This window comes from Moschus berezovskii, chromosome 15 (genome assembly GCF_049115385.1).
Source record: "Moschus berezovskii isolate FMDL1 chromosome 15, NW_MosBer_1.0, whole genome shotgun sequence".
NCBI classification, from domain to species: Eukaryota; Metazoa; Chordata; class Mammalia; order Artiodactyla; family Moschidae; genus Moschus; species Moschus berezovskii.
The window spans coordinates 10,192,194-10,215,383 of record NC_142474.1 but is presented as its reverse complement, the minus strand read 5'-3'; the positions used below and the strand labels follow the sequence as shown (position 1 = coordinate 10,215,383).

The 23,190-nt window shown below is 39.8% G+C and overlaps 2 protein-coding genes across 2 annotated transcripts in view; one reads left to right on the top strand and one right to left on the bottom strand.

The window, feature by feature from the left end:
- The window catches only part of STK4 (serine/threonine kinase 4), a 92,035-nt gene that overhangs the window by 21,375 nt on the left and 47,470 nt on the right, over positions 1-23,190 (top strand). The window contains exons 7-9 of the mRNA XM_055437684.2: positions 2,034-2,171; positions 5,613-5,741; positions 6,633-6,819. Coding sequence (XP_055293659.1) covers positions 2,034-2,171; positions 5,613-5,741; positions 6,633-6,819 — 454 coding nt within the window. The remainder of the gene's footprint in view (positions 1-2,033; positions 2,172-5,612; positions 5,742-6,632; positions 6,820-23,190) is intronic.
- LOC148775337 (solute carrier family 25 member 33-like) lies at positions 7,761-9,514 on the bottom strand. The gene is made up of 3 exons (XM_088843743.1): positions 9,256-9,514; positions 8,399-9,104; positions 7,761-8,018 (listed from the first exon to the last, which is right to left on the bottom strand). The coding sequence occupies exons 1-3, from the start codon at positions 9,313-9,315 to the stop codon at positions 7,810-7,812; spliced, it is 975 nt and encodes a 324-aa protein (XP_088699869.1). The 5' UTR covers positions 9,316-9,514; the 3' UTR covers positions 7,761-7,809.

The window sequence follows — 23,190 nt, the reverse complement described above, 5'->3', positions numbered from 1 at the left end:
CTGACCTCCATCCAGTTCTGGAATGTGAAGAGCCCACAGGTTATCTCCGTTGACACTCCTTCAGTGTTTCTACATTAAGCGTTTTCCTGACTTTCCCCATCTCTGGAACACCATCACAGCACTGTTACAAGACCTTGATCCCTGCCTTCCTCAGAGGCTCCAGAGTCTTTTCCATACCACCCAACTCAGTTCCTCCTCGTCTCTGATTAAGCAGTCCTTCTGTTAATAGACTTAACAGTTTTTTGTTTTTGTTTTTTTAAGTTATTCACATGCCCAAAGGTAAGCACCTCTCTTTTTGGGGGGACAGAAATGGAGAATGATGGAAAGATTTACTTTATTTTTAGATTCAAATAACGTAATTTAAGCTGCCTATTGCAAAGAGTTTTATTTTTTTTTAATCTGTAACTTTTCTGTTGGAAACTCAATAAATAATTTTACAAGCGTACCTTATGTTATTGCACTTTACCTTATTGGATTTTTACAAATTGAAGGTTTGTGGCAACACTATGTCAAGAAAGTCTGTCAGTGCCATTTTTCCAACAGCATTTGCTCACTTCATCTCTCTGTGTGACATTTTGGTAATTCTCACAATATTTTAGGCCTCTTCATGATGATTATGTTTGTTATGGTGATCTGTGATCAATGATCTTTGTTGTTACTATTGCAAAATAACTCCCTGAAGGCTCAGTTGAAGGTTAGCATTTTTTAGCAATAAAGTAATTTTTAACTAAGGTATATGCATTGTTTCTTTAGATATAATACTAGTGCATGCTTAATAGACTACAGAATAGGGTAAGCCTAACTGTCATATGCACTGGGAAACCAAAACAATTCATGTGACTTGCTTTATTGTGATATTCTCTTTACCGCAGCAGTCTGGAATGGAACTTGCAATATCTCCTGTAGTTTTCTTTTTTGAAATCATAGAATTTCAGTGCAATGTAGTGGGCCAGTTTTTAATTTTCAAGTATGTAGAGTTGGCGTGGCTTGGAGGTTGATGAATCCCTTGTGATTTGGGGGGACTTCTGGTTTTATGACCTCCTTGCAGTCACCACTTGCATCCAGTGGTGGGGGTAACTTTCCAGAAGGAGAGACATTTGACAGCTGAGGTCATGTTCAGGATATTGATGCTCTTAGAGCTCGCCTTTTCACTTTGAAAGGCAACATGGTCAGCAAAAAACAAACAGAGCTCGCTGGATATTGTTTCAGTTCAGTTTGGTCACTCATTCCTGTCCGACTCTTTGCGACCCCGTGGGCTATAGCACACCAGCCTTACCTGTCCATCACCAATTCCTGGAGCTTGCTCAAACTCATGTCCCATTGAGTTGGTGATGCCATCCAACCATCTCATCCTCTGTCGTCCCCTTCTCCTCCCACCTTCAATCTTTCCCAGTGTCAGGATCTTTTCCAATGAGTCAAATTCTGCGCATCAGGTGACCAAAGTGTTGGAGCTTCAGCTTCAGCATCAGTCCTTCCAATGAATATTCAGGACTGATTTCCTTTAGGATTGACTGTTTATTGTTTAGGGGACAAGAATACATATACAAGACGGGGAGGGAGAAAAGAGGGGGAGGGAGCAGGAGAGCTGCATCAGATTCTCTAATGCAGCAGTTCCCAACGTTTTTGGCACCAGGGACCGGTTTCATGGAAGGTAATTTTTCCACACTCTGGTTGGGGTGGGTGTGGGTTTCAGAATGATTCAAACACATTACATTTCTTATGTTGCCGCTGTTCTGACAAGATGTGGAGCTCAGGTGGTAACGTGAGTGATGGGGAGCGGCTGTAAATTCAGATGAAGCCTCGTTCATCTGCCCACTGCTCACCTCCTGCTGTGCAGCCTGGTTCTTGGGGACTCCTGCTCTAATGGTCATACTTCCTCCTTTGAGATACTTAGATTTTCGTTGTAATTAGGATGGGCTTGTAGAGGAGAAGAGGAAAATCATTTTATCAAACTTCAAAATTATGTCTAGTCATATTTTTATTGGAGTATCACTTTTATTTTTCCACATGGTTTTTTTTTCCTTTCCAACCAGGCCATCTTCATGATTCCTACCAACCCACCCCCCACATTCCGAAAGCCAGAACTGTGGTCAGATAGCTTCATGGATTTTGTGAAGCAGTGTCTTGTCAAGAGCCCTGAGCAGAGAGCCACAGCCACTCAACTCCTCCAGGTATGACTCACCCTGGGATGCTGCCTCTGTCTCTGTTTCATTCACAGGTTGTCCATCCAAGATGCCGTTGACCCACCCACATGGAGATGGTGAAGAGCTGTAAGATATTCCTTGCCTCCTGTGAGGTTTGAATGTAACTGCTTAGAAGAGACAGAAAAGAATGTTAAATCACTGAACAGGACAATCATGCAAGAAAATACAGGGCTATATAGCCTGGGATTAGAGAACAGGAATCGGCCTTTATTGAGCACCTGCTGTGTGCTAGATGCTTTACATGTTGTGCCATTTAATCAGCACATACACCCTGTGTGGGAGGAGTGTTATTTTACTTTTATAGATGAGAAAACAGATTTGGAGAGGTTAGCTCACTTAGAGCCACTTGGTTGGCAAATAGCAAAGCCAGGCTTAGGAGCTGAGTCTTTTGGATTCCAAAGCAGGAGTGCCATACCCACTTGTGGCAAAGGACTGGGATCAGTGGTAGGTCCACCATTTTGAACTGGTAATGCCAGGACTGCTTTCCTGGAGGAGGTAACTTCTGACCTTGGGCCTTGAAGGATGGGTGGAATTTGGTAGGCAGAATGCTTAGTTGGCTCAGTAAAGAATCTGCCTGCAGTGCGGGAGACCTGGGTTTAATTCCTAGGTCGAGAAGATCCCCTGAAGAAGGGAATGGCAAACCCACTCCATTATTCTTGCCTGGAGAATTCCATGAACAGAGGAGCCTGGTGGGCTACAGTCCATGGGGTCACAAAAAAGACACAACTGAGCGACTAACACTTTCACACTTCCTTGCTTAATATTTCGGAGCTTGGATTCTGGAGCCTGACTGCCCAGGTTTCAATCCTGGCTTCCTGTTTGCTAGCTCTGGGACCTTGGGCAAGTAACATAACCTCTCTGTTTAGTTTTCTCATCTATACAGTAGAGATCAAGTACCTGCCCCATAAGTTGGTTGTGAAGATTAACTGATACAATATGTGTGACTTTGAGTAACATTTTCACATATTAACGATAATATATTATGAATTTGACATATATCTATTATTATTGAGCTAGGCCAGTGTTTTTCAATCATGTCAGATCCATTGCTGCCTTACCAATACAAATTTTTTAATACTTATCTTTTTGGAATAAACCTGATAGATACTGAAATCCACTTGTGCCCATAATTTAAAAAGAATCCATGTAATATCTGTGATATGATGGAGAAATAGAATTATTTATAATAAAGTAATATATGTGTCAATATAGAACTGCTCCAGCTTTTCAACTCAAGAGACATAATGAAGTAATCAGACACCTGTACCTAACATCATGAATGAGTTTAAATTTAAGAGCAGTAAGAAGAACAGAAACCGTTCCATTCAAGAAACGCAGGAAAATGAGTGGGTGGATTCTAACAGAAGTCTAATGTCAAGTAATAACAGAGCAGACTGATTTGTGTAAGAGGAGGGAAATGAATTTATGGACTTGCCCAGTGGAGAGAACAAGGAAATAGTTACTCTTGCAGATGAGCTGGGTCCCTTTCCTGAGTAGTGGCAAATTCTTTTCCTGGCTGGATGAGGTACTGATACAGTTTTACAGAAAAGATATCTCCCATATTTCAATCTCACCACACGTTGAGGCATCCTGTCCACTTCTAGAGTTCTTGCAAAGACCTTGGAGCCCATATCTTCTGATGGGTGTTGGGGAACAGAGAATGGATTGCAGATAAACACTGGGGACAATGTTAGAACAAGTTTGGAAAACAACAGCAACCCCCACCCTTCCAGAAAAGAATTTTCCTGTGTAACTTTCACAGCATAATTTTTTTTATTGTGTTACAAAGGCAAACAACAAAATTGTAAGATAGTATTAATATTAGAAACTTTAAGCCTAGGATGGATGATCAACAAGTTCCTACTGTATAGCACAAGGAACTATATTCAGTATTCTGTGATAAACCATAATGGAAAAGAATATAAAAAAAGAATGTATGTGTATAACTTAGTCACTTTGCTGTACATCAGAGATTAGTGCAACACTGTAAATTAACTATATACCTCAGTAAAAAAAAATTTTAAAAAAAGGACTTCCCTAGTGGTTCAGTGGTTAGGACTCTGCTCTTTCACTGCCACAGGCCTGGGTTCAATCCCTGGTTGGAGACCTAAGATCCCACAAGCCACATGGTACAGAAAAAAAAAACATCCCCAAAGTTTTAAGTCCTTTTTTCTACTGAGGAAAATCAACAATATCCCAGTGTTTCCAGTGCCTTTGCAGATGCATAATACTTGGGCTTGCATCTGTTATGTATTTGTGACCAGTTTTAGTATTGCAGTAACTACCTTTTGACACTAAAATCTTTTTGCATATGCATGCATGCTCAGTCATTCAATTGTGTCCAACTCTTTGCGACCTCATGGACTGTAGTCCTATAAGCTCCTCTGTCCATGGGATTTTCCAGGCAAGAAAACTGGAGTGAGATGCCATTTCCTCCTCCAAGGGATCTTCCCAACCCAGGGATCGAACCCAAGTCTCCTGGATTTTCTGCACTGGCAGGCAGATCCTTTACCACTGAGCCACTTGGGAAGCCGCCAAATCCTTTTTACCCAGATACATAGTTGGAAATGCTATAGGACATTGAATAGAAAGAATAAGCAGGATGAATGAGTAACCTATTCAGTGATTTCTATGCTCACTTATGCCGCCCTCTCCGAAATCACCTCCCAAATTAACCAGATTATGCTTATCTGTTGAAAAAGTTTGTCAGTGTACATGTATCAAAGTGTGTTGTACTCTGAGACATTTGAAAGGTGTGAAGAATGCTATGGTTTATTTTTGTACGGGACTCTTCTGTGTTTTAAACAAGATTGCTTGTGTCCCGGTTCCCTATCCTGTGTCCCATGAGGCTTGTGTTCTCTAAACATTTTAACCGTAAGCTCCCTACACATTTTCAGAGCTTCCTCTAGGGGGGCGATGCCAGCCTGTTGAGATTCTCTAGAGTTGCTAGAAATGGAGGAAACATTCCAGCCAAGCCAAAAAACACATGGGCAAAACTGAACGTACCTGCTCAGAGTTATAAAGCGAGTGTGAGTTCAGTTCAGTCACTCAGTTGTGTCCGACTCTTTGTGACCGCACGGACTGCAGCACACCAGGCTTCCCTGTTCATCACCAACTCCCAGAGTCTACTCAAACTCATGTCCATCGAATTGGTGATGCCATCCAACCATCTCATCCTCTGTCGTCCCCTTCTCCTGCGTCTAGTCTTTCCCAGCATCAGGGTCTTTTCAAATGAGTCAGTTCTTCGCACCAGGTTAGAGTGTGAGTTAGGGTTGGCTGTTGTCCAAAGAGTAAAGAGAGCGATTAGATTCACTGGTTGATTCAGCGAAGACTATAGAGGGCCTCCTCTGTGCTGGCTAGTATTTTGGCACCAGTGTCACATAACCATCTTCAACTTTCTTGTTGAAGCACCCGTTTGTCAAGAGTGCCAAAGGAGTGTCCATACTGCGGGACTTGATTAATGAAGCCATGGACGTGAAGCTGAAACGCCAGGAGGCCCAGCAGCGGGAGGTGGACCAGGATGAGGAAGAAAACTCTGTGAGTGCAGGCGTTGCAGTGGGCCTTGGGCGTTAATGCTTGTCATTTTGTGATTTTCAGCCAGGTAAGATGAGTCAGAGTTGTGGGATCAACCTGGAGCTAGAGACACTCCTTGCCCCACCGTGTCCTGTCATGGACCAGGGCTTGCTGGATGTATGTTTGTTCTTCTCCCAGTGCTTCCTGAGACAGTTCCACGTTTTATTCTTTTGCCTCCATATCTTTTCTTCAGTTTAACTTTTTGTTCAGGAAAGAGAACATTTAGGTCTGAGACTGGGTTTTTCTGTGCTCTTTTGGGGCATCTAGTATCCATCCTAGCTATGTAGACTTTACACTGATAGACTCTCTCACAACCGGGAGATTCCAAAGGTGTGTACCTTAGCTCCTTAGAGCAGTGTTAAAAAAATATGCAGGTTAGATATTCAGCTCTCATATGGATATATGTATGTTCTTTTTTGATTGACTAGGAGTGTTCTCATGGAGTATAGCTTTTAGAAATTGTGACTCAATATACTGTACACCTGTAACGTATATAATGGTGACTCAGTGGTAAAGAATCCACCTGCCAATGAAGGAGACATGGGTTTGATCCCTTGGTCAGGAAGATCCTCTGGAGAACGCAACCCTCTCCAGTATTCTTGTCCAGGAAATCCCATGGACAGAGGAGCCTGGTGGGCTACAGTCCATGGGATTGCAAGTCAGACACAATTTAGTGACTAAGCAACGACATATTTAATACTGCACACCAACTATACTTGAATTAAAAGAGTGTTCTTAGTTCTACGAATAAGCCTCAAATCCAGAAATATTTGCAGCAAGATGAATAAGAGTAATTCAGAAAATTCAGTCTTTTTAATCAAATTAGCCCTCATTTGAGATTTCCTCCTTTTCCAGGAGGAGGATGAGCTAGATTCTGGCACAATGGTCCGAGCAGCAGGGGATGAGATGGGCACCGTCCGAGTAGCCAGCAGCATGAGTGACGGGGCCAATACGATGATCGAGCATGATGACACGTTGCCGTCCCAGCTGGGCACCATGGTGATCAACACGGAGGACGAGGAAGAGGAAGGCACGATGAAAAGTAAGGCTCTGATTAAACAGACTAACTTCACAGGCAGATCTGGTGCATTCCAGAGAAAGCAGGCTCTCACGGTCCACATGGACTCAGTCTTGAGGCTCCACTCTGGTTACTCTCTAAGGAGCGAGAGCGTTGGAGCCTTGGGACAGCAGTGGAGGGTTCGAGGAGGGAGGAAGCTGGCTTCTGCAGTCAGAGGCAGGAAAACAGCAGCAGAGAGGATTGACTTTCGGACCTGAACGGCCATTCTCTTGTTGAATGTCATCATTTTTTTTTCTTTCTTCTTTTCCTTGATCTGCAGAGGCAAGCACATACGATGTTTTTTCTTTTTTCCTCCCAAAGTGATTGTTTATTTTATTTTTAATTTATAGTGTTCCGTGTTGATTTAAGCGATTAGGTGACTGCTCATTTGGCCCGAATCACTAGTTCCAGTGGTTCTACGTCTGGTCCAGCACGTGGTGTGGGTGGTCTTTGTCAATGTAGACAGTCTAGCCGGTGTGATGTGCTGTTTCCTAGTGGTTTTAATTTACATTTCCCCGTTGACTAATGCTTTGGAGCATACTTTCGTGTAGTTCTTGGTCATTTGTATCTCTTCTTTGCTTCTCCCTCTTCTCCTTTGTATATCGTTATACATTTTACTTCTAGAGTAGTGCATACATCGTTTTGTTTTTTTTTTTTTTTTTTTTTATTTTTTTTTTTTACGGAAATTAAATACCGTGATTTAATTTACTGGCTGCTTAATCCTGTATTAAGTTAAAAAAACAAAACAAACACAAACACCAACCAAAAGTAGTTATAATTAACTGTTAACGTTAATGAATTTAAACCTTCCAGAAAGCATGAATCCAAAAGGAAATGTCCAACAGGTGATGCAAGCCAGATATTCTATGGCTTTCCTGTTTCGGTCTCAAACATTCTACATGTCAATGGAAAAAAAAAAACCTCTCTAGGGTTTCTCAGTTTTATTCTTCTAGAGCACAGTTTTCTGGCCTGTTACTAAGCATGGTCTTCTAACAGGTACACAATTAACTCGTAGGTAGACAACACAATGGCAGTGTTTGGTATCTGCCGGATGAGCTGGGCAAAGAGTCCTCTATAAAAGGCCAGGTAACCTTCTTCCCGGAAGACCAGCCGAGCAGTTTGGATGAAAGACTTGTACTTTGTGCCCTCCTCCCGGAGCCGCGTCCTGATGACTTCCAAAGTAGCTTTCCTCAGCACTCCATTCAAGGTGGAAACCGAGAGAATTTTTTTTCTTAAAAGCTTGGCTCCCATATCATTTTTTTTAAAGTTGAGGAATTTTAAACAAAATCCAGATTTTTTTGTTTCTTTGAAAACATCAGATGTTCCACAACACAGGACTCACATTCTGCCAAGTGCTGGCCACAATCAGGTGGAGCCAAGGAAAGCAGAGCTCCCACCGCCCGCGTGACCTGCACACATGAGCTGAAGCTGGCTGTACTGGGACTCAGCTACCTTGCATCACCCGCAGGTACCTGCATCTCCATTTGAACCCCAGAGGCCTGGAAGAGGCACTAACACACACCAATGGCCACTGGACCGCACTGGAAGGCCAGGCAGGACCTACCGTGGGGGTAAGCGACACAGGAGGCGCATCCCTTAGAAATAGCAGCAGCTGCCATGAGTCCAAAAAAATTTGTGGAATTTTTCTCAGTTCCATTTGTAGAAGAGGCTAACGGAGCTTCTTTCAGATACTTCTTTAAACTTTCATAAATAGCAAAACAGATGATGGTTTCTGAAATCCCAGCATACGAGGCAGTTAATCCCCTGTAGAAGCCGCGGATGCCTTCCGTCTGGTAAACGTAGCGGGCACACTGGAGCGTGTTCATCTGCTTGGAGCCTCGCACTTTCCGTTCTAGCTGCATCCGGGTTTTAACCATCCATATAGGGTTCATTAAGGAATTCGTGACAAAAGCTGCAGAACCAGCTGAGAAAATGTGCACGATGTTGCTGTTTGGCACGAAGACGCCATTGAACTGTTCTTTGGCTTTGGAGTAGCAGGCGAAGTACACAGCCCTTGATGGTGCAACTCCAACCAAATTTGGACCCAAGCCTCTAAAAAGTGACTTTGGTCCCTCCTTCTCCAAGATTGACTTCAGAACCTGTAAGAGTCCAGGCGTCACTGACGTTTGTCTCACCACCCCAGCTCCGCTGATGGTCCCCAGATGAACCTGAGGATAATAGACTGTCCGAAGAGCTAATCTTGAAGACTGCAACCTTGTCTTAATGACTTCTAGTGGACAAGTGAAAATAGCACCAACCGTGCCCCCACACTGTCTACCTTGTATCACAGGCCGGAAGGCAGGAGCTGTGTACTCTATGTTCTTGCACTTGGTTAGAGCACAGTACCGGCCAAACAGGCAGTTCAATAAAAATGAAACAGCAGCGGCATCTATGATTGGGAAAAGCAACAAGAGGAGGGACAGGCCCGCCGGCGAAGAGGTGAAGCAACGTGTTCTCCTTCTGCTGAGTCCCCGTCGCCATGGCCGCGCCGGCTCCGCGGCCCGCAGCCGCTGGGTGCCGCGGGCTCGAGGCGGCTCGACGGAGGCGCGAGGTAGTCGCTCCGCTCTCCCGGCTGCCCTCAGGCGGCCTCCGGTGCCGCCTCCATGCGCGCGCAACCCCGCGACCGGCTCCCTCAGCGTGCGCCTCGGCCGCGTGGCTGAAGGCGCCTCAGCGGCCACTCGCATACATCGTTTTGATGCTTAATTCAGAACGTAGTGAAACTCTGAGCTATTTAGCATACGGATTATCTTCAGTCTGTTTTCATGATCTTTAGTCTGTGTGTCTAAATCAGGTTTATGAATTCTCAGTCAATATCTTAAGGATGAGTGTACAAAGTGAAGAGTCCTATCAGTCACTTCTGGTTTAAACACATCTCTAATGCTGCTGATCCTTTTTATTCGGCCTGTGACTGAGGCCTTATGCCTGTGCTCAGTTCCCGTTGAAGGGGGCCATCCTCCTCTCTCCTTTGAGTTCTTTTCTTTTCCCCTTTCTCTTCCCATCACAGAGGATGGGAATTTGGGAGTACAAAGTGGTAATAATAATAATTGAGTTGAGTTCTAAACATACAGTGTAGCCTAAACTCTGTGTAGGTTTAAATCATTAAATATCTATGGTCTTTTCATCATTTTTTTTTACTTCATCTTTTAAAACTTTGAGTTTTAAACTTCTAAATCAGGGATTATTTGGCAAACTATGGTCCACAGGCCAAATCCGGCCTGCCACCTGGCTTCGGCAGTTAAGTTTTCTTGGAATACAACCATGTCCATCCCTTTTCTTATTATCCATGACCACTTCTGCACTCCAAAGACAGCTGAGCAGTTGTGAATGAGACCAGGTGGCCCCCAAAGCCTGAAATGCTTGCTGTCTGATCCTTTACAGACAGGAAAAGTTCTCTGACCAGTGCTTTAGACCTGCTGCTTTGTGAATGATTCATTCATTCAGTAAACTTCTCTTCAGTGCCTACTGCTATATCCCAGGTACTTTGCTAGATGCTGAGGATACAGCAGAGAATGAAGGAACAGTCCGTGCCCTGAAAGAAGTTGTTGTCTAGTCTGGGAGACAGACCGTTTAATTACACTTCAGCGTATAAAATGGGCTTTAAGGCAGAGGTAATCTGAGGGTGTTGGCAAAGAAGAGTGGAAGGGTATTTAATTTAGGCTGAGGATTACTGACAAATTCCTGGAGGGAAAAGGCAGGGAGGTTGGCAGCGAGTAGGGTGGGTAGAGAGATGCCAGCAGAGGAAGCCGGGTCCACAGAGTCCAAAAGGCAGTGAGTTCAGGGAAACCGCAGCTGGTTTGTTGGAGCTGGAACAGACTGTTCCAGGGCTTTGGTTCTCAGGCAGCCCCCGCGAATTTTCACCTTCCAGGTCTGTGTATTTATAATCAGCCCTTTGTTTCTGAAGAGAAAAGGTTTTCTTGTTTTCTTTTTTCGAGTTTGGGGCCCAGGCTCATCACCTGTGTTTGACTTTGGGTCAGAATTATACAGATGGTGAAAGAGTAGTCACACTGCCGATGGATGTGTAAATTGCTCTGACTTTTCTGGAATGTAGTGCGTATCAAGAGTTTAAAAAATGCAAACCTTTGACTCAGTAAATTCCATTTCTAGGAATTTGGCCCAAGAAAATAATTGAAGATCTAGGCGAATTAATATTCCAACTTTATAAAAGTAAAAAGAGAAATTAACAATGTTAATATGTGCATGAAAAAAGACTGAAAAAAAAAGGCTAGAGAAAAATCAACCAAATATTAAAAGTAGGTAAAGGGATTATAAATAGGTACTTTCAATTGTATTTATTTTCCAAGTTATTTTCTAGAGTTATTCTCACAGGAAAAAAATACCACCAAAAATACTGCTGATATCATAGTGTATCCTGTAAATTATCAACAGGACTTCGAAGTCTGCATTGCCTTAAGAATCTTTATTTTTCTTCCTTCTTCTTAGTCCTTATACTGTTGTTTATGGCCTTAAAAATGGATATTTACAAAGAGTTGATGGGCTTCCCTGGTGGCTTAGATGGTAAAGTGTCTGTCTGCAACGTGGAAGACCCGGGTTCTATCCCTAGGTCGGGAAGATACCCTGGAGAAGGAAATGGCAATCCACTTCAGTATCCTTGCCTGGAAAATCCTATGGACTGAGGAGCCTGGTAGGCTACAGTCCATGGGGTTGCAAAGAGTCGAACACAACTGAGCAACTTCACAAAGAGTTTACAAAAACATTTTCACTCCCTGCTTTTGCTTCACATAGAGTTTATAAGAATATTTTCATGTTCTTAGGGTGTATTTCATCCCCTGGATGAAAGATTTGGTGTTCCGGGAATTGTCAAGTGAGTGTTGTGTACTGAATTTGGTTTTTCTTTTGCTCTTTAAGTAGCTAGCCTGTGTGATTTGTTAAGTTGATTTGTTTTGCAGTGATGAGCTGCTGACTCCTGGTTCTTTTCATTGACTCTAAATGCTGTATTGTCTCCTTGTTTTAAGGGCTTTAATTGTGAAGATGATTATAATCTCTATGTAATATAACTTGGCTGACCCATTAATGTGTGTTGTGCATGCACGTGTTATGGAAAATCTGCCTTTTTTAATTTAAAGAATTCATTTTGTTCCAAATGTAATTGTCATATTTTAAGTGCTCATTAATTCAGTGGGTTGTTTGTTCAGTTTCTGAACTTGGACAGTGTTAGCATGTCTAATGAGAAACATGCATCTTTTATTATAGCCATGAGGGAAAAACCCACTTAAAAGCCTTAATAGTCACAGCTAAGTGATGTTAAATAAACTTTGTTCACAATCTGTTTCAGGTTGTATAATTCAATTTTTGAGACACAAGTTAGATTTGCCACTTATTTTGAGATCTTTACTCATTACTTTAGGGGTTGTTGAAACTTTTCACTATGGAAAATTAAAATATTTTTAATTTTAATTTTCAGAATCATGTCATAACCTCTATGGACATATAGCCAGTTTCAAAAATAACTCACTGCCCATCATATTTCAGCCTTATGCCAAAAAAATAGCAAACTGAATTAATTTAAAGCAAATCTCAGACATTAGACCACTTCTTCAGAATTGATTTTTAAACATTTAAAGGAGACTGACCAACCAAGCCTGACTCAGATACTGTCTGTGTTATGTTGGACAATTCTCTTTCCTTGTATGGGCCTCTGTGCCCCTAATCAATAAAAGCAGAGTTATCAATCTTATTTTTTCCCTTGTCCCTTATGGTTCTACTTGTCCACATGTTTATAAAAATTATAGAACTCATGACTAATACAGAACTGAAGTTCCTGCAAGTTTAAATTTTGTGATAATAAATAGGCTTTCATTTACTACCTTAGAAAAGGTTTGATATTTCAATTGCCTCTATTCTCATTTGCTGTATTAAATATTATTTATGTCATCAGTATTCTAACAGTATCAATGCCCTCTCACAAAAGAAGTTTGTTCACTCCTAAGTCCTCTCATTCTAGCAGATAACTCCTGTTCTTGACCATATGCCTGTATAGTTCCTATATTATAATAATTTGCCTATATGATCTACTTTCTGATTATTTTCTGCTGTAAAAGCATATACATTTTCCATGTTGTTTGCATAGTCCTTTTTATATTTATCACACTTAACTGTTTTTTTGTCGTTTCCTCATTGCTGGGCATTTTGGCTATGTCTGGTGTTTCACTGTTATAACTCTGCAGGGAACAAACATGCCACATATAAGTTTTGCCTTCCTTTTAATGTTTCCTAGGAACAATTTTTGTTTGAATAATTATTTAAACAACATAATGTACATGTTTGCCATATTGTCCTCCAGAAGGCTTGTACCAGTATGCATTCCACAAGGATTCATAGCAATTATCTGTATCCTTTGTTTCTTCCTTGGACAGCCAGCTATTTCCCTTTTATAGTTTCCATCTTTTAAATCTCTCTGTGCCACTTTTTGAGTGTTTTCCTTGGATTTATCTTCTAATTCTAAAATTCTTTTTTGAGTCATGTCTAATCAACTGTCTGACCCAGACATTGTGGTTTTTTCAGTAGCTAATATTTGCTTATAGTCATATGACTAGTAAACACTGGAGTTGGAAATTGAAAGAACTCCCAAGTCTATGGGACTTCCCTATAGCTCAGATGGTAAAGAATCTGCCTGCAATGCAGGAGACACAGGTTCAATCCATGGGTCTGTGGATAAGGGAATGGCAACCCACTCCAATATTCTTGCCTGGAGAATCCCTTGGACAGAGGAGCCTGGCGGGCTACAGGTCCGTGGGGTCTCAAAGAGTTGGACATGACTGAGAGACTAAAACTATAAAGGTTCTTAATCTTAGTCCCAAAGTCTATGCTCTTTGCATTCTACTGAACTTCTGGTTTGTTTTGGAAGCCTATCCTTGTGTTAATGGGTATTGCGTATGTGTGCACATGCACATACGCGCACATTCAGTTGTGTCCTACTCTTGGTGACCCCCTGGACTGTAGCCCGCCAGGTTCCTCTGTCCATGGGTTTTCCAGGTAAGAATACTGGAGTGGTTTGCCATTTCCTTCTCCAGAGAATCTTCCCCACCCAGGGATCAAACCCGAGGCTCCTGCCATGTCTCCTGAATCGCAGGCAGTTTCTTTACCCCTGAGCCACCGGGGGAAACCATAATGTGCATTAGATCCATAATATAAACCTATCAAGATTCATGTTAAGACTGGTGTTGGCTTCTGAAGAAATTCCAGAGATACCTCTTTTTTTTTTTTCAAGAAATGGTGTTTTTTATATATATTAATTGTACCCAAGAGGATAGACGTTAAAACTGGTAATGATAATCATTAATGATTAGGCACTTAATGTCTACCAGGTGTGGTGCTTAATCCTTTGTAAGCATCTCATATATTTTAATCATTGCAGTCATGCTGTGTGGTTTTTCATAGCCACCTCCACCCCTTTCAGAGCAGCAGAAACTGAATTGCAAAGCGATTAAGTAACTTGCTCGTGATTACATAGTGAGCAACAGAAGAGCCAAGACCTGAGGCCAGATGCGTCTGATTTCCAGGCTCATGCTCTTAACCATTATGTGACCCTGCCCCTCAGCAGAGCCCCTTCATTAAGTTGTGGAGGGACAGGACCAGGGCGTCTGATGGGAGGTCTCAGCTTGTGTGCTGGTAGCTTGAGTAACTCACCTCTCTACATGTTTCCCCAGGATTTCCAGAGGCAGAGAGCACAAGGTTTTCTAAGGGGACCTGCCTCTGATGATTCTGTTAACATCTGAGGGATTATTCTTGGTTGTGTATGTCTGACCACTGTAAAGAATCAGATTGCAGTTGGAGGGAGGGTTGAAGCGGGGTGTGATATGATTGCTTTATGAGAGAACAACCTTTCACAACCACAAAGGTAAATCATGGCCCACACTACTTTGAAAACCCCTGTCTGGATAAAATGCCAGTTTGGGGATTTGGGTAGACTTCTTCTGTGTGTCTGTGTCAGTGGGGTCTTTTTTTTTTACATAACGACTTTTGCCCCCATGGTGTGAAGTTCACATTGAGATGACTTGAAAGGGCTCTGTGTCAGTGTCCCTGCCCTCTGCACCAGTAGAGGGAGCCCTGTCATAGGGTATGAGTTTAAATGGTATTCTCACTTGTGTCCACAAATCCCCTTTCTGTGGAAGGCTTCATTCTAGATCAAGACTGTGATTTATTTATTTTAACATCTATTTTAAGTAACTCTAGCAACACTAGGGCGATGTCTTTATTTTATTTAGGTAGGAGTTTGAATACCTCATGCTTGGCAAAATTCAAGTAAGACCAAAGTCGATCGGAACGTCTCAAAGTAGTTTAAACTTTTCCTCTCTTTTCCCAGATTTCTCAGTAGACCTTAACCAGAACTGAGGTGTTCTTTCTGCAGCATGGTACCACGAATATAGTTTTGAAACTATCATCAGCCAAAGTGACCCTAACAAAGTAACTGAATATATGTTTAAAAAACTTCAAATTCTTCTGCAGAAACTGACTTGGGAAAAGTTATTTTATGTATCATAAGAAACATTAACAATGACAGTTTATATCTTTTCTTGTGTAGCCACTTTAGTTTTCCTCTAATTTATTTCTATATTGACTTTACAAATCCAATACTTTCTTTGAGAGTAGATGTTGCCCTTTTTTTTTTCCTTTCTTTTTTTGTTACTGGTTTGCAGTGGTTCTTTGGTGTTGGATACTAATTTTCATCTGTTATATGCATTGTAAATTTTTTTTCGCAGTTAGTGACTTGTGCTTTTAATTTTTCAGGATCTTTTCTTAGAAAGCAACTTCTGTTTCCATGAAGTCACATTTGTCAGAATTTTCTTATACCATACTTTTTTTGTGCCTTCTTTAAGAAATTCTTCATAATGTATTTTTTTTAATTAATTTTATTTTGGCGTATAGTTGATTTATAGTGTTGTGTTAGTTTCAGGTGTATGGCAAAGTGATTCAGTTATACATACATCCATTCTTTTTCAGATTCTTTTCCTGTAGGTTCCTACAGAATATCGAGGAAGGTTCGCTGTGCTGTATATAGTAGGTCCTTGTTGATTATCTATTTTATATGTAGTAGTGTGTATATGTTAATCCAAGACTCCTCATTTATCACTCCTCCTACTCTTTTGGTAACCAAGACGTTTACTAGACAATGCATGGTGATGATTTAATAATGTATGCAAATGTCAAATCATTATGTAATACATCTGAAACTAAAATAATGTCATGTGCCAACAATATTTCAACTGAGAGAAATTCTTTGCTACTCAAATGTCTTAAAAATTGTCTCCTTTTTTTTTTTTCCTAAAGATTATAAAGTTTTACTGTCCACATTTAGGACTTTAATAGTGGATCAGATATTTTTTAAAATTTGCAATATGAGCTATAGTCATCTAATTTTATTTCTTCCATGTGAAAGATTTGCTTTTTCCTCCATTCAGATCTTTGGTCCTGTTACCTTCTCAGGCCTTCCTTGACTATCTATGAAAAATAAATTCTTTCCTACTTGTTTTTCTTTTCAATTACAGGTTACTATTGAAATTTATATTATTCTTCCATGCAAATTTTAGTATCAGTCTGTGAAATTTTGTAAAATACCTCTGGGATATTGACTGAATTGCATTGAATACATAGATTAATTAGGCAGAATGGCCATCTTTATGATGTTAATTCTTCCTATTCGTGAACATAATTTATCTTCTCATCTGTTTGGTTTATATCGTCTATTCTTAGATAGCTTTATAATTATATCCATAAAGATATTTTAGATCTTTTTGTTGAATTAATTTTTGTAGATTATTGTATTTGTTCTAATAGGTTTTTTTTTTTAATGAAGACAATCTAATTGTCTGTGAATTGCATTCTTAGTTTTTCCTTTTGATCTTTATACTTAATATATTTTTGTCTTACTAAGACCTCTAAAAATAGAGGTGATAGCAGCCTTTCTTGTCTGATTCCTTATCTTAAAGAAATTTCTTCTAATAATTTCCACTAAGTCATTGTAGTGGATCTGGTATATTATCAAGTTAAAGAAGATGTTGTCTACTTCTAGTTTAAGAGATTTCTTTTTTAATCAAAGTTGGTAATAAATTTTATTGTTCGTTTTTTTGGTTGAACAGTTTTCTTGCTTACTAATGTATTCAGCTAACATTGTAATTTTTTCTTGAAGTTCAGTTTTCTCTGCATCCCACGGGTTTCATATATGGGACACTGTAAACATTTTTTCCCAGTTTGTGGTGCTTTGTGCTTCTTACATATTTCTTTTTTAACTCTTGAATTATTCAGAAGTGCTTTTTAAAAACCAAATTGTATGAATTTTTTAAACTACTTATTTTTAATTTTCAATTTCAGAGAATTATGGCTAATGAACACATTTGACCTAGTATGTCGGTAATTTTTGCTAAATGTTGTTTGCGTGCTTTAGAAAGAATGTGTGTTTTCAAATTGCTTGTAGGAATCTATATGTATCTGGTGGATTTAGCTTGTTAATTGTCTTCAAATATAGTTATTCACAACTAATTCTTGATATTTGATCTTTTGGTTTCTGAGGGAGATATGTTAAATTGTTACTCTGTGGTTGTGATTTGTCTATTTATTTTTGTTAATTTTGAGATTTATATTTTTGGGAGAGGTCTTTTGTATTTTGAGGTTGCACTGTCCGATGCATATAGATTTAGAATTGTTAACTCTTCCTGGGAATTGTTCCTTTTATATTTGATTTTCATAACTTCCCTGAGATATGGGTTTATCAGTTATGAACTTCCTGCCATACATAATGAGGAAGTTCAAGTTAAAAGTTCAGCGTCTTGTCTAAAGTCACCCTAGATTGCAAGCCTTTGGCTTCTATCCTCATTGCTTCTGTGATAATAGGGCATCTTGTTAAAAATTGTGAAAAGCCTGCCTTTCTTACCTTTTGACACCTGTTTCTAGGATCTTCAAACTTAAGACTTTTGTGATGTTGGTATTTTTGGGTTATCAAGACTCACAACTGTGATAAGGTTTTATAGCTAGCTAGCTAGGTTGAACTCCAGTACTATTGCCTAGAAAATCCCATGGATGGAGGAGTCTGGTAGGCTGCAGTCCATGGGGTCGCTAAGGGTCGGACACGACTGAGCGACTTCACTTTCACTTTTCACTTTCATGCATTGGAGAAGGAAATGGCAACCCACTCCAGTGTTCTTGCCTGGAGAATCCCAGGGACAGGGGAGCCTGGTGGGCTTCTGTCTATGGGGTCACACAGAGTCGGACACGACTGAAGTGACTTAGCAGCAGCAGCAGCAGCTAGGTTGATTGAAGGATGGTAACACAAATGTAGTAAGATGTTAACATTTGAGGAGTCTGAGTGAAGGTTATCTGGATAGTCTTTGTAACCTTGAAGGTTTGGCACATCTGGTACATCAGCAGAAAACATTACGTGATTTTTAACTCATGATTTTCAGTTTTTAGAAATAAATCTCAGGAGGCTTAATTTGAGATACAGGTTGGAAAGTGTTTCACTTAAGAGTTTCCTAATAAAATAATATCTAGAGGTTGTTGGTTTCTATTGATTCAGGTATTACAACTGTCTTTAATATTGATAGAAATATGTACTTCAGAAAAGCATATCCCACAGGTTTATAAAAATGTTAATTAAAAAAAAATTAGCAGTCCTCTTATTGAAAAAAATTAGTGTCCATTTGTTAAATTGAGGTATAGGTGTTTTACAGTGTCATGTTAGTTTCAAGTATACAGTACAGCAAAGTGATTCAGTTATATTATTAATATATGTCATTCAAAGTAATATATTGGGCACTGGAGATCATTAGTCATGCTATGAAGATAATGAGATTTTGTTATATGTGAGGGGTTTTTTTGGTGTGTCTTAATATGCAGGAAAACGGCTTCACCATTTCATCCTCAAGCTAGCATCTTTTCTTAAAGGAAGAGAATTTCTTGTGTTTTACTTCATCATGATCAAATAGGATATTATAATTAGGAACTCAAATGAGAATTTCTACTTCTATATAAGAAGTAGAGAAAGAATCCAAGCTTTTAAAACATATTAAAAGTATTTTTTCACATAAACTGTGTTGTATACTTTAATAATACTTTTAAGTATCTTTGAAAATAACAAAATTTTTTTTTCAGAGGCAGAGATAACAACTTGGAGCAACTTGAGCCTGATTGGCATAAATTTGTAGTTTAGCAGTTAATGCTTTTGTCCCAGATGAGGAAATGACAGGCCAAAGGATGACCCCTTAAAATATGTACCTCATGTGCTAAAGATTTGACACGCAGTGGTTCTCCCTTCCAAGACTCATTGGCTGTGATAAATGGTTTTCTTGTCTTCACTGCATTCCCAGGAGATACATGGTGGCCGGTTCCTCTCCTTATCTCTAGGCTGATTAGGCCACTGGTTAGGCAGAACTTGGACCACTGAATTAAAAGATTATTTCACTGACGCAAGCCTTTTAAACTAGACTCAGTGAAATAAAGGGAGGGACTGGATGATTTCTATTTGAAACTTAAATTTCTAATTGCATTCTAATCTCTTGTGGTGGTGGTTGTTCAGGCTTTTAAGTCGTGTCCGACTCTTTGAGACCACATGAACTGCAGCACACCAGGCCTCCCTGTCTATCACCATCTCCTGGAGTTTGCTCAAACTCACGTCCACTGAGTCAGTGATGCCATTCAACCATCTCGTCCTCTGTCGCCCCCTTCTCCTTCTGCCCTCAGTCTTTCCCAGAATCAGGGTCTTTTCCAATGAGTCGGCTCTTCACATCAGGTGGCCAAAGTATAGGAGCTTCAGCTTCGGCATCAGTCCTTCTAATGAATATTCAGGGTTGATTTCTTTTAGGATTGACTGGTTTGATCTCTTTGCTGTCCAAGGGATTCTCAAGAGTCTTCTCTTGCACCACAGTTCAAAAGCATCAGTTCTTCAGTGCTCAGCCTTCTTTATGGTCCAACTCTCACATCTGTACATGGAAAAACCATAATTTTGATTATATGGACTTTTGTTGGGAAAGTGATGTCTCTGCTTTTTAATACGCTATTTAATATGCTCTCTTGACATAACTTTTCTTCTAAGGAACAAGCATCTTTTAATTTCATGGCTGCAGTCACCGTCTACATTGATTTTGGACCACAAGAAAATAAAATCTGTCACTGTATCCACTTTTTCCCCATCTATTTGCCAAGAAGTGGTGGGACCGAATGCCATGATCTTAGTTTTTTGAATGTTGAGTTTTAAGTCAGATTTTTCACTCTCCTCTTTCACCCTCATTAAGAGGTTCTTTAATCTCTTCAAAATAGAATTTTATTTTTTAAAGATATTTTTGCTATGGGTCATTTTTAAAGGTTTTATTGAATTTGTTACACTATTGCTTCTGTTTTATGTTATGGTTTTTTGTTTGTGAGGCATATGGGACTTTACTAAGCTCCCTTACCACGAATTAAACCCACAGGCCCTGCATTGGAAGGCAAAATCTTAACCATTGGACCACCAACGAAGTCCCGAAATGGAATTCTAAAGCATCATGGCATTATTAACTTAGAGCAGCTCAGAACTGTGTTTTGGGTAAACTGCTGTGATAGTATTATGTGATAAAAGCTTTATGTATTCATAGTTTCCCAGAAAGTCCTAGGTCTCGTGAAGGCACCTATTATTGTGAGTTTCCTCATGTTAAAACCAAAGTCAGGATCTTGTTGAAATGATTTTATTTCAACACCATCCATCAGATGCTAATTTCAGAGCTCCATTAGATGGAATTCTTGACTCACAGCCTATTTTCTTTCCACCTGCAGTTTTTTTGAAGAGGACTGTTATAACATTGCCTCCCTTGTGTGTTCTGTATCTCATTTTCTCTGACTCAGATTTTAATGTTTGCAAGGATGGTAAATAGAACATAAAGTACTACAGAATTTGTTTTAAAGCTTCTTTACTACAGTGACCTTACTGTCTGATTTCAGATCCCTTCAGATTGTTTAAAACTATCATCAGAGAATATTTGTATTCTCAAAAATACAGTCCATATATCTTTGTCATGCACAGCATCATATGAGAGTTTCAGATAGCATTAGTGTGCTTGTAAGTATCAAAGCTAAAAGCTAAAACATGTAGTTTGGTTAGAAACATATCTCCCAGTAAGGGTAGGAGAAAGAAAAAGGAGTAATAGAGGGAATATTAATTTTTGGAATCAGAGTCATTGGTTTGAAACTTTGCTCAGAATCTTATAAACTTTATCAAGCTTTGGCAAGTTACTTCCTTTTTGGAGCCTCAGTTTCCTAGTCTGAAAAAGTGGAGCATGAATGTTCCTATTTTGTCAGATTAAGATGGTAAGAAATACATATTTAAAATGCGTAGCATAGAAAAGCTTAAAAATAGTAAGTAGTATAGTATTTGATAGTGTATGACAGTTGGGGGGGGTTGTTTTTAGTGTATGATGGTGGGTTTTTTTTGTTGGACCTTCAGAAATTCCTTCAACCAGAGCTACTTTTCTGCATTGTAATTCCTTTTCTCTTGCTAGTCATGTTTTTTTCGTTTTTACTCTTGGCATTAATGGTATTTTGTAAGTGCCACTTCTGTGGCACTGGCTTGAAGCTGATTGATCTTTAACGTCACTTGTCCATTTCAGTAATGTTTTTAAAATGTGGAGTGGGGAGGGAAGGAGGGGAGACTGGGGGAAAGAAAGAGAGATTAATTTTAATTCCTTGGCAACAAGGTAACAGATGTTTTGAGAATCTGTTAAGTAGTACCTCCAAATATAAGACTGTAGATTTTAGAGGCTAGATTTTGGATACTTGTGAGCCTTTTTGAAGTTTCAAAAGGTTATCTTAATACTGTGGGATTTATTACCCAACTTGATTTTTTTTCCATCCCTGAAAGATAAATCTCTGGCATTCACTGAGCATTTATCAGAAGCTCCCTCTAGGGTGGGATTCACAACAGAAGAGCAGAAATCTTGGTCTTTAGACTGTTCTCACAAATAATTTTTGAACAAGTAATTCAAGGTCATCCTGCCAGAGCGGAGACTAAATCCTAATTGTTTGTGCAGTTTTTCTAATTATGTCCAGATGTCTGTCTCACTTTTATCTTTGGAAACCTTCTTGATTCTTGTGGGATGAGCCAGAAAGCACAGACACGTGGTGCCTGAAAATTCGTTCAAACCCCTAATGCCAGACCACATATCAGGGTATGAAAGTACTGGATCTCAGTGTGACGTGGCTGAAGGGCTCAAGGCCTATATTTTGGGGAAGATAAGGTGCTGCTCCACTAGAGTTAAGTTGGTAAAAGGAGAGCCAAGAATAGTTATGGGGGGAAAAATCTATTTTCCAAAAGAGGGTAGTCATAGTGAAGATCAAAGGGAAAAGTCCAAAAGATATACTTTGGTTCTTATGTCTAAGAGGCCGATAAATCAGTTTTGATCAATTAGGGGAATATAGTTTCTTGGTGCTCTAAGCTTACTGACCTGCTTACCCTTGTTCAGCAAGAAGACGGAGATGCATTATGATCAAATTAAATGGGTCCCAAAGAAAGAGTAGATGATTCTCTTAAATGTTTTTGCTCTAAAAAATATCAACTTGGAACCAGTATTTGTTAAAAAGAAATATTTAATCCTGACCAAATAATATTTATTGTATATTCACTATGTGCCCTTACTGTGTAGTGTACAAAAAACCAAATGAGTCGTTTGTGGCCAACCAGGAATTTGTAGGTTGAAAGGGGGTGATGACATTTGTCATTATCGTTATCTAACGTGTATAGAGTGCCTACTATGTTCTTACCGTTCTTTCTGATTCCTTATATATCTGGAGCTTTACCCTAGGTGCTTCTGATAGTGGTATTTATGTTGACATCACTTTGTTAAGGAGGACCTTTGCAGAGGCAAGTAGTAATGTTAAGCCAAATACTGGATAAGTGATTCAGAACAGTGTTAAAGTATTTGTGAGAACTTAGATATACAGAGCGATGGGAGAATGATATTCCAAGCAGGTGCAGACTCAGAAAGGAGGGGTATGTTATATATTAAACATTCAGTTTGGCTGAAGTAGGTGGGTGTTGCCCAGATATTGGAGGACCTTGAATGCCAGAGTAAGAAGTTTGAACTTGATCTTGTTGGTAATAGGGTAGTATAAAGATATTTTGATCAGAAAAGTGGTATAGCAAAGGGTTTTTTTAAAAGGAGATTCAGTTGGATGATACGGAGTTTGAAAAGACTAGGAACAATGAGACCAATTAGGAAATTGTTGCAATAACCACAGTGGATCATTCTCATCTGTGAACCATTTGTATCTTTTTGGGTATGCCGCCTCTATTGCTCTAGTCAGTGACACCTTGAAATCTGGATTTAGATCTCTTTGAATAGATATATGGCGGCAGCAGCAGCAGCATACTAAACT

Coding starts and splice junctions, on each gene's coding strand:
- LOC148775337 (XM_088843743.1), bottom strand. CDS start 9,315: ATGGCGACGGGGACTCAGCAGAAGGAGAACACGTTGCTTCACCTCTTC. Junction 9,105..9,255: donor ACCTCTTCGCCGGCGGGCCT/GTCCCTCCTCTT, acceptor CAAGGTAGACAG/TGTGGGGGCACGGTTGGTGC. Junction 8,019..8,398: donor CTGTGTCGCTTACCCCCACG/GTAGGTCCTGCC, acceptor TGCTGAGGAAAG/CTACTTTGGAAGTCATCAGG.